The sequence below is a fragment of the Salmo salar genome, chromosome 16, assembly GCF_965601325.2.
Source record: "Salmo salar chromosome 16, fSalSal1, whole genome shotgun sequence".
NCBI lineage: Eukaryota > Metazoa > Chordata > Actinopteri > Salmoniformes > Salmonidae > Salmo > Salmo salar.
In genome coordinates, this window is record NC_138306.1 from 20096014 (window position 1) to 20108063 (window position 12050).

A 12050-nucleotide genomic window follows, 5' to 3' on the forward strand; every position below is an offset into this window, starting at 1 on the left:
CCACATCCCAAGTGGGGGTGGAAAGTCCTATATATAGAGGCAGTACTCAGTACTTTCAATTCCTGAAACAGGAGGTAAAAAATATATAACAGGTTCACAATATTAAACATTCAATGTATCAAAATATATACACAAGGAAGGTGATCAATATGTGCCGTTATATATACAGTACCAGTCAAAAGTTTGGACACTCCTCATTCCAGGGTTTTTCTTTATTTTTACCTTTTTCTACATTGTAGAATAATAGTGAAGACATGAAAACTATGAAATAACACATGGAATCATGTAGTAACCAAAAAAGTGTTAAACAAATTCTTCAAAGAGATTCTTCAGAGTAGCCACCCTTTGCCTTGATAACAGATTTCCTTTGAAGAAGTTTCCTCTCAATGTCCCCTCCCCTGCGTGACATCTTGATCATTTCTATTCCAATGTATCTCAGAGAACTAATAGGATGTCCAGCTGTACAAAATGAACAGCAACCAGATGTTTTGTTGATCTTGTATAAGCTGGATATCCTATTAGTTCTCTGTGTTCATTTGGAATAGAAATGGTCAAGACGTCACAGAGGGGAGGGGATGTGCGTATGTTCTTCTTTTGTACGCCAACCATGACCTGTGATCGGGGTCACCTGATGTATTATAATAATTGATTATGCTTATGTTGTATTAATAGAAGGGGAAGGGCTTAAAGACCCTCCCCACTACATTTATATGATCCTGGACTACAGATTAACTATATAATATGCATTATAAGGTTTAATACTGTTCCACAGTTATTTTCTAGTCTCTGCCTCTTATAAGGAACGGTCTGAGAGATGTGTGAGCTATTGCAGTCAAAACAGGGTGTCTGTGAGAAAGTGCCTCAAGGCTAAAAGAGATACATAAACACAGACCCCTGCAGGAGAGTAAATAGATAAGAGACAAGTCAGACACCATTGTAAACCACACAGGAATGGACAATTACTGATGAGCCCTTAGAAAACACTGGACTATTGTTTTCTCCTGCAAGTTTGTATAACTGTATATGCATGGGCTTGGTCTCATGAGTAGAAGGTGTTGACGTAGGCAGTTACATCACTAGGGGTTGACTGCAAACATATTAAGGCAACTTTGACCTTTTTTATTTTTCAGAACTTATTCTGAAACATGTGTGCTATGTTTCCGTTGTCAACTTCTGTCTGCAATTGCATTAATAAAGGTTTGATTGATTTACTTAAAGAAGATATTGTCTGATTGTTGATTTCACCAATAAGCCAATGATTGACAAGGAACCTACCCCAACACCTGCCACCAACCTCACCTGCCCCCTACTTTGCAACGTTTTTCCCAATGAATGTGGCAATTGAAGCTGGCATGCACTCAGTCCTAGTGCCAAGGCCAGCTGCTCTCAGACTGGGCTGGATTCTGGACACTGAACATTGATGAGTCGTATTACATGGCCACAGAATGCATTGAATGCAGTCAGTGTCAGAGGAAAGTGTCAGAGTGGTCTCTGGAGATGCTAGATCAGTGCTCTCCAACCCTGTTCCTGGAGAGGTACCGTTCACTCCAGCCTTTATCTATCACACCTGATTTGAATAAATAGCTGGTTGATAAGCTGAACCAGGTTAGTAACAACTGGGGTTGGAGCGAAACCCCAACACACACATACCTACACTGACACCCGAACTCACACATACTTACACTGACACCGACACTCCAACTCACACATACTTCTACTGACACCCCAACACACACATACTTACACTGACACCCCAACACACACATACCTACACTGACACCGACACCCCAACACACACATACTTACACTGACACTGACACCCCAACACACATACTTACACTGACACCCCAACACACACATACTTACACTGACACTGACACCCCAACACACATACTTACACTGACACCCCAACACACACATACTTACACTGACACCGACACCCCAACACACACATACACCCCACCATACACTTTTTTGCACCAACTCTCCTGCACTGACACAATGCATACACACTGGACTCTGCCCACACTTACACTGAAACCCCAACACACACATACACACACACACACTACATATGCCCACACACACACACCACATATGCCCACACACACACAACACGTGCACACATACATACTGACGCGACACACTCACACTCACCACATACGCTACTGCTACTGTCTTATCTATCCTGTTGCCTAATCACTTTACCCCTACTATGTGTACATAGCTACTTCAATTACCTTGTACCCCTGCACATCGTACCCCTACTGGTACTCCCTGTATATAGCCATGTTATTTTTACTCGTTATAGTTATTCGTTATTGACTGTGTATTTTTTTTATCATGTTACTATTTATATATATAAAAAATGTATCTTTAACTCTGCTTTGTTGGAAAAGAACCCATAAGTAAGCATTTAAATGATATCTACACCTGTTATTTCTGAAGCAAGTGACAACATTTGATTTGAAAGGACACAGGTGGGGGCAGGGCCTACAACAGCTCATCTCTAGGAAAGTGTCACCTAAAGTTTGTCTGTCTGCACACCTGATGAGCTAATGAGGGGATGCCATGAATGCCCTGGGCGTTCCCCGAGTGAACCGGGTTAGCGTTGATTGCATTCTTTTTGGGACCAGGCTGTCTCCTGGCCATGAGCCGACGGCGAAGTCGTCTCAAAACGAACGTGACGTAAGTTAAGAATGTGGAGTAATGAGTAGGATTCTATGTTTTCACATGCAAAAGTGATTGCTTTTGATATAAATACTTTATCTGCCTCCTCAATGAAAACAAGTTTGAAACTTCAAACATACACTGAGTGTAAAAAAACATTAGCAACACCTGACTGACCAGGTGAATCCAGGTGAAAGCAATGATATCTTATTGATGTCACTTGTTAAATCCACTTCAATCAGTTTAGATGAAGGGGAGGAGACAGGTTAAAGGATTTTTAAGCCATGAGAAAATTGAGACATGGATTGTGTGCCATTCTGAGGGTGAATGGGCAAGACAAAAAATGTAAGTGCCGCCGGGCGCAGTGCACGCTGACCAGGTCGCTAGGTGTACGGTGTTTCCTCCGACACATTGGTGCGGCTGGCTTCCGGGTTGGATGTTCGTTGTGTCAGGAAGCAGTGCGGCTTGGTTGGGTTGGGTTGGGTTGTGTTTCGGAGGACGCATGGCTCTCGACCTTCGCCTTTCCCGAGTCCGTACGGGAGTTGCAGCGATGAGATAAGACAGTAACTGCTACCAATTGGATACCACGAAATTGGGGAGAAAAAGGGGTAAAATGATAAAAAATAATAATACAATGTAAGTGCCTTTGAACGAGGTATGGTAGTAGGTGTCAGGCTAACCGGTTTCTGCAGGATTCCTGGGACTTTGACAGTACTGATGATGGAGTTGAGTCGGGTGACTCCCACCCAGATGAAGAGGATCAGGAGGAGTTTCACTCTTTCTATGACTGCACAGTCTTCCCCTCGATGCTGATGCCCCAGAATGGCTAAGGAAAGAGGAGTAAAGAGTAAAAACATAAATGCTATATTTGGAGCAGTTCTTCCTGTCAAGTTCCATGTACTGTCTGGGCATGTTTGAGATAGACTGCATTGCGGTTGATCTGCTCAGAATAACTTCTACAAATCACTTTGCGTTCCAAATAACTCCTCATTATGTGATCAAGACTAGTGATTCTGTGTCTTGCCTTGCTCAAAATGATCCCTTCAAACACGCTGATTATCTCCAGCTTAGTCCTGCTCCAACTCTTGACCTTTCTTTGGAACATTGGGACCCCGCTCCCTTAGCAAAGTGCCCTCCCTTCAATACTGTTACTTTCAAGAACTTGAAGTGTCATACATTGTGTACCGGTATGCGTAAATAGTTAGTTTTACTCTGTTAACTCTTTGTTACATGACCTTTGTTTAGTTCAGTATCTGCAGTCCTTTAGATTGGTGTGTTTAGATGGTAATGTTTGACCCGTATATTTTCAATGTATTGGCATGAAGACGGAGAACCCTGACCCATAATCAGGCTCAATATTGTGTATAGTGTGTTAAACAACATTTCTCCATGGACAGGAAGTAAGAAGAGGGTTGAACATTAAATCTGTCATTCTTTTATACCAACATATACTTTTTCAAACCAGATTTGACCAACCACAGACCAAAAACCAAACAATATATCCAATCAGATCAAACCAACGTTCGCTAAGATGGGTCACACCTTATTGCAGGGCCAGAGATGGGCAGTATTTGAAAGAGATGGAGACCTGCACACACTGTCCAAAACTGAGGCTTGAATGCAAAATAAAATGTTTATTATAACATCATGGTGCCCAAAAAAATCATTGCATAAATGAAAGGCGAAAACAAAACACAAACGTTTCGGTCTCAGGCGAAATGAGTGTCTTCAGCAGCTCTGCCATTGGCAAACAATACACTACCCAACAGCTCCCCCCACATGCAGCTCTTCTACCGTCATATACCTTATCTCCTGTCCATGCAATAAGCAATACGGGGGCAAAACCAGTTGACAGATAAGAACACGTATTATAGAACACGAGTGCTGTAAGGAGAAATGACCCCAAATCCCCTATTGGACGTCATTTCTCAAAGGCCGGTCACCCCCATCTCCTCCATGTCCTTCTGTGCTATACAGCAGATAAAACATTCACGTAGGGGTGGTAATCTTGAACTCAGTCTTCTCCAGACAGAATGCAGGTGTATGTTCTATTTAAAAACTCCACCCATCAGGCATGAATGAAGAATTGTTATTGAAGTGTTTTCTGTAAGTGACATATTGCCTCTTATTGGTGTTTGCTACCTCCATCTAGTGGTATCTCTCTAACTTCCTACTTACCACCCTGTGTTATTTATTCTGAGGAAATTTTCACATGGTATATGTTAAAGCAATAATTGATGATATTTCTCTGTCCGCTTTTGTATATAATCTAGATCATGCATTCTATTCTACTAGTGTGATTCATAGTATAATGTGTTTTCTTGCTTGATCATGTGACAAGCAATTATCCCCTTTCACCCTGCATTGGTATCAGAAGTCTGATGGCCCTATGGTGTGATACGTGTCTGCTAAATTAATTCAATATAATGTCAAAATAAACAATTGCAAAGCATGCTGAGTATTATTCTAATGAGCTCCACCCCAAAACAAGGCCAATACTAATACCCAGTATGCTTTGCAATTAATTTTGGTATGTTAATATACATTTACATTTTGGTCATTTATTTATTTTACCTTTATTTAACTAGGCAAGTCAGTTAAGAACAAATTCATATTTACAATGACGTAAAACTTTTCTGTAACCGTTACTGTGAATATTGTTACTGTTCGGGCCGGCTAGTTGCAGATGTATTTTAAAATACAAAATACATGTATTTTAATTAAATACATGACAAAATACAAGTACAATTTCAAAATACCATAAAGATCAATGTATTTTTGTCATTTTTGCCGATACTAGTCCTGGAGTGCCGCAGGCACTTCATGTTTTTGATTTAACCGACTTGGAAGACCAGGTGTTTGAATTTCGGAAATCACCAAACTGATCAATTTGCTCAGTTGGAACAAAAATCCTTCAGTACATGTGGCACTCCAGGAACAGGGTTGCCTACCCCTGCCTTAGAGTGATAACTTGCAGAGGTGGCCTGAGAACAATGGGGGTCCATTTACTATAGTTAAAAAAAGTGTTTTTGCAGACATTACTGTAGTATTTACTAGGGTTTTTTTGTGGATAACAGTAGTTTTTATTATACACTGAACAAAAATATAAACACAACATGTAAAGTTGTTTCATGAGCTGAAATAAAAGATTCCAGAAATGTTACATATTGTTAGGGTTGAACTGGCTATTTGTTAGCATAACCTATAGAATATACTGGGGAAGCTATGCTACAATATTAAGTATATAAACTACGGATAAGTCAACTGCTGAAGACAAGAACTACACCCGGCGACAGGAAGTGCGTCACGAGGCTGGGACCAGCCTGCACGCCGACGATAGGATGAGCAAGTTTAAACCACGCTCCTCCTCCCTCTGACAGGCCAGCATTGAGCGGGAACTATCTCTGTGAGAGTATATAAGAGAGAACAATAGGATGTGACGTTCTCTTCTCTGTCTGCCCTGCGTGGTGTCACAGCGAGACCGTATATATATATATATAAACAACATATTTACCATACACGTGTTTGCATTAATTAAAGTACAAATAAATCAGAAGTTACTATGTGCTGACTATTTTGTTCTGATACCAGAATCGAATTGACGCAACTTTAACAATATGCACAAAAAGCTTATTTTGTGCACAAAAGCATTTCTCCCTTGCCAAAATAATCCATTCACCTGACAGGTGTATCAAGAATCTGATTAAACAGCATGATCATTACACAGGCGCACCTTGTGCTGGGGACAGTAAAAGGCTACTCTAAAATGTGCAGTTTTGTCACACAACACAATGCCACAGATGTCTCAAGTTTTGAGGGAGTCTGCAATTGGCATGCTGACTGCAGGAATATCCACCAGAGCTGTTGCCAGAAAATGTAATGTTAATTTCTCTACCATAAGCGCCTCCAACATCATTTTAGAGTATTTGGTAGTATGTCCAACCGGCCTCACAACCGCAGACCACGTGCATGGCGTTGTGTGGGCGAGCGGTTTGCTGATGTCAATGTTGTGAACAGAGAGCCCCATGGTGGCGGTGGGGTTATGGTATGGGCAGGCATAAGCTACGGACAAAGAACACAATTTAATTTTATCGATGGCAATTTGAATGCACAAAAATACCGTGACAAGATCCTGAGGCCCATTGTGAGGCCAATTTTTTAAAAAGGTTTCTGTGACCAACAGATACATATATCTATTCCCACTCTTGAAATCCATAGATTAGGGCCTAATTTATTTATTTCAATTGACTGATTTCCTCATATGTACTGTAACTCAGTAAAATCAAGGAAATTGTTGCATGTTACGTTTATATTTTTGTTCAGTATAGTATTCTACTATGCTACAACATTATATAGTAAGTACTACACAAGGGATACTACAGTGCGTAGTCTACTAAATGATCAAGGGATACTCCAGTGTGTAGTATTGTATACTACATAATTCTATAGTAAGTACTGTAGTATTCTATAGCAAACTGAGTATGTTTGTAATTTCATGGGTTTTTATTAGGATCTCCTGGCAGCGGCTACTCTTCCTGGGGTCCAAACAGGAAACAAAACAACAAATAAAATACATAATACATATTCTATAATATACATAACACTACAAAATGTCCTGTTTCTGCCACACGCTTCAGAAACAGGAGATTGCTCCAGTCCTGTGAGCCAGGCCACTTACAGTTTTACTGTCTTTGGTGAAGACCATAAGTCGACTTCTCTTATAAGTGAGAATGAGAGATGACACTTGGAATCTAATGCAGTAAGCAAACAGTTTACTGACTTAATAAATTCACACATTTATCTCCAAAGTGTTCAGCCAGTGTATTCTCAATCAGACACTGGAACGCTCTGTTTAATATAGTATAAATCTAACACTGAATTTTGTAATTTTATTGCACATTGCTTACTTTACAGTCTGCATTATATAATGTAAAATCTAAAAATGTTATCATTGGGTTGTTCATAGGCCACAATTGGGGGATTCTGTGGGGTTTCACACTTTAATCTTAAAATGACAGTTCAGGGTAGTTGGCAATAGAACATGTTGAATGGCATTACCAAAGATTGGGGTACTGTAGGTTTAGTAATTGTTTGTGGCCTTGTTGTTTTTAGTAGCCTACCCTTTGGGACGTGCACTACTGAGCATGCTAAAAGGAAGTTTCGCGCACAACCAATTGAATTTGTCTATTTCTCGACGCAGCCTTCTTCTCTACTAACGTTGTGAAAAACCCTCCTCCACACTTATCAAATAGGCTAGTTTCTGAGTCGAATCTATCCAGACTTTTTATTTGATTACACATCGGTCTGTAATCACAAACCAGTAAATCATTCATAGTAAGAAACCCCGTATATTGTTTCATTTAGATGTGGATTATATAAATAGGGCTCTTCACGAAGGAGGACGAGGGATCGAGGGACGCCGCCATATTTACTCTTGCTAGCTAGTGCACTACAAGATACGGGCTTTGTTTCGAGTACCCTTCAATTTAGTACCCTTGTATTTGTTCATGATGGATGCGATGGATAAAAGACCTTTTGGTGCAGAATATAACTATAAAAGTAAGTGTTTGGTATTGTTGAAATTGAATGTCGTTTTCAAATATAATGTTAATATTGTTAATGCCATAATGTTAACCATATTATTTTGCCACGTCGCTGAGTTGGGGTCTGTCAAAGTTATGCGTGTGCTGATGGATTAACATTGTTGTATTTTTCCCCAATAAGTGTCGGAAAATGACATATCCAGATTGATAAAATTGCGTGCAACGAATGACGCCATCTTCACTGGGAAGAGAAACTCTGCCATGCCTGCCTGGAGGTGAGTGAGAGTGATACAATGATGCACTACTAGTGAATGTGCTGTTTGTTGGTTTGATTATCCCCAGCACAATTTGTTTTGCCTTTTATCTGTACCTCAAAATGAACTGTCACATGCCATTTGTTGACTGTAATTGGTCTAAGGAAAACATTTGATCCATTTAATTGGTGAATCAATGTTGATTCACTGACTCACTGATGTGCTTTTACTAACAATGTTATTTGAAAAAGCCGTCAGCGAAGGTCATTGTATTAAGAGCTGGTTATGAAGATGAAACCCTATCTGTAGTATCTGACTTGTCTCACTTTGATTCTGCAGAGCAATGTTAGTAGAGTTGGGTCTGGAAGGAAAGCTTACGACCGGGCAATTGAAAAAGAAGTGGGAAAACCTTAAAAAGAAATATAAGGTAATGGTTATGATTCCATGTGAGAGCAGGCAACAGCCTTGGTCCTGGTTCAACATGTATTCTCTTCTGTTTTGAATTCAGTCTCTTAAACACAAATTCCAGGCTTTTGTTCCAGTTAAGTACTAACCTGTTTCAACTAATTAAGGGCTCAATGATGTGTTGAATCAAGTGTGTCATAAGGCCTGCCTGGAACAAACTCCAGCAAACCCAAGACCAATATAGAGCATTAATCTGATTGTACCCCTTGTCCCTTTTTCTGTGTAGGATTTTAAGTACCCTCCTCTTGGCATGGAGAAAGTCAATCCAATGTCCTGGCGTTGGTTTCACCTCATGGACGATGCCATCGAGGGTCGCCTAGCTGGGTCTGCCCGTATCCTAAACCCTTCACTGTTTGATTTTGGGGAAGTTGGGGACGTTTCATTTGCATCCTCTCCCACTACCTCTCCCATAGCCAACAAGAGACTATGTATGAGGCCGGAGGGAGGTGAGGGAACAAACATTTTTGAGTTCTGGGCCAAGGCACAGCTGGGGGAGAGTGTTGGTGCTGCGAGCACGGTAGCAGATGGACAGGTGGCATACACAGATGCAGCTACAGAGGAGATCCGGAGGGCAGCGGTGGAGTGCGAGAGGGCCCTGCGAGAGGAGGGCAGGGGTTCAGCTCAGAATGAGAGGGCCGCGCCTGACAAGATGCCAGTGGGTGGGTACGGGAGGACCATGGCTGAGGATGTAGAGACCATAGCTGAAGACGGAAGAGCCATGTTGGTGAGAAACCCTGGCAGGAACATTGAGAGGGAGACTGCTGAACTAGAGAGGCAGATAGCAGATTTAGAGAAAGAGCGAGAAGTGTTAGAGAGGGAGCAGGCAGACTTTGACAGGGAGAGGTTGATACTGGACAGAGAGAGGGATGTGGTGAACAGAGAGAGGGTGGCTGTTGAGCGAGGCAGAGCTTCACTAGACAAGGACAGAGCAGCGATGGACAGGGAGCGAGCAGCAATGGAACGGGAGCGAGCCATACTAGACAGGGATAGGGCGTCAATCGAGAGAGAGAGGGCAGAGCTGCAGAAAGAAAAGGAAGCCCTAATGAAAAACAAGATTTCCAGGAACAACGGCTCCACTGATGTGGAACTGGACTCATCCACTATAGAAAAAAGAGAGAAACTGCTTTCCATATTTGAGAGACTTGTTGATAAGCTGTGAAAAATGAACCATAAGTAAAAGTTGAATAGGTGAAGGATGTACTGTAGGTGAGTGTGCACAAGTCATAAACAGGTTCCTATGTCACCAGTCCCATCATTTTAGGTTAACCTGCACACACAGGGAGTGCAAAGTCACTCAATTGGTGCTGGCTGTAATGAGCATTGAGTGCATCTGTGTGAAGTTGCACCCTGAAAGAGAAGCTGCTACAATGTTTGTTGCGCTCATTTCATCTTTTTGCTTGCAGTGTGTATGTATAAATATCAGTCAAATTTGGACACACCTACTCATTCAAGGGTTTTTCTTAATGTTTTATTTTCTACATTGAAGAATATAGTGAAGACATCAACACTGAAATAACACATGGAATCATGTAGAAACCAAAAAAGTGCTAAACAAATCAAAATATATTTTTGATTCTTCAAAGTAGCCACCCTTTGCCTTGATGACAGCTTTGCACACTCTTGGCATTCTCAACCAGCTTCACCTGGAATGTTTTTCCAATAGTCTTGAAGGAGTTCCCACATGCTGAGCACTTGCTGGCTGCTTTTTCTTCACTCTGTGGTCCAACTCATCCCAAACCATCTCAATTGGGTTGAGGTTGGGTGATTGTGGAGGCCAGGTCATCTGATGCAGCACTCCGTCACTCGCCTTCTTGGTCAAATAGCCCTTACACAGCCTGGAGGTGTGTTTTGGTTCATTGTCCTGTTGAAAAACAAATTATAGTCCCACTAAGCACAAACTAAATGGGATGGCGTATCGCTGCAGAATGCTGTGGTAGCCATGCTGGTTACGTGTGCCTTGAATTCTAAAGAAATCACCGACAGTGTCACCAGCAAAGCACCATCACACCTCCATGCTTCACAGTGGGAACCACACATGTTGAGATCATCTGTTCACCTACTCTACGTTTCACAAAGACACAGCGGTTGGAACCGAAAATCTCAAATTTGGACTCATCAGACCAAAGGACAAATTTCCACTGGTCGAATGTCCTTTGCTCGTGTTTCTTGGTCCAAGCAAGTCTCTTCTTCTTATTGGTGTGCTTTTAGGAGTGGCTTCTTTGCAGCAATTCAACCAAGAAGGCCTGATTCACGAAGTCTCCTATGAACAGTTGATGTTGAGATGTCTTTTACTTGGAACTCTGAAGCATTTCTTTGGGCTGCAATCTGCTGTGCAGTCAACTGCCGATTTCTGAGGCTGGTAACTCTAATGAACTTATCCTCTGCAGCAGAGGTAACTCTGGGTATTCCTTTCCTGTGGCAGTTCTCATGAGAGCCAGTTTCATCATAGCGCTTGATGGTTTTTGCGACTGCACTTGAAGAAACATTCCAGGTTCTTGAAGTTTTCCACATTGACTGACCATGTCATAAAGTAATGATGGACTGTCGTTTCTCTTTGCTTATTTCAGCTGTTCTTGCCATAATATGGACTTGGTCTTTTACCAACTATGGCTATCTTATCTATACCACCCGTACCTTGTCACAACACACCTGATTGGCTCAAATGCATTAATAAGGAAAAATTCCACAAATTAACTTTTAACAAGGCGCACCTGTTTAATTGAAATGCATTCTAGGTGACTACCTCAAGAAGCCGGTTGAGAGAATGCCAAGCGTGTGTAAAGCTGTCATCAAGTCAATGGGTGGCTACTTTGAAGAATCTCTTATGAAATATATTTTTATTTGTGGAACACTTTTTTTGGTTACATGATTCCATATGTGTTATTTCATAGTTTTGATGTCTTCACTATTATTCTACAATGTAGGAAATAGTGAAAATAAAAAACCCTGGAATGAGTTGGAGTCCAAACCTTTGACTGGTGCTGTATATACAGTGCATTCGGAAAGTATTCAGACACCTTCGCTTTTTCCACATTTTGTTACTTTACAGCCTTATTATGAAATGGATTAAATGGAAAATAAAAATCCTCATCAATCTACACACAATACCCCCGAATGA

General features: G+C 41.3%; 1 protein-coding gene across 1 annotated transcript; it reads left to right on the forward strand.

The window, feature by feature from the left end:
* Nucleotides 1-7894: 7894 nt before the first annotated feature.
* Nucleotides 7895-10360, forward strand: LOC106573325 (uncharacterized). Its single transcript, XM_014148279.3, has 4 exons — nt 7895-8229; nt 8395-8488; nt 8807-8894; nt 9159-10360. Exons 1-4 carry the CDS (start codon nt 8178-8180, stop codon nt 10089-10091), a joined length of 1167 nt encoding a protein of 388 aa, XP_014003754.1. The 5' UTR covers nt 7895-8177; the 3' UTR covers nt 10092-10360.
* The last annotated feature ends 1690 nt before the right edge of the window (nt 10361-12050 follow it).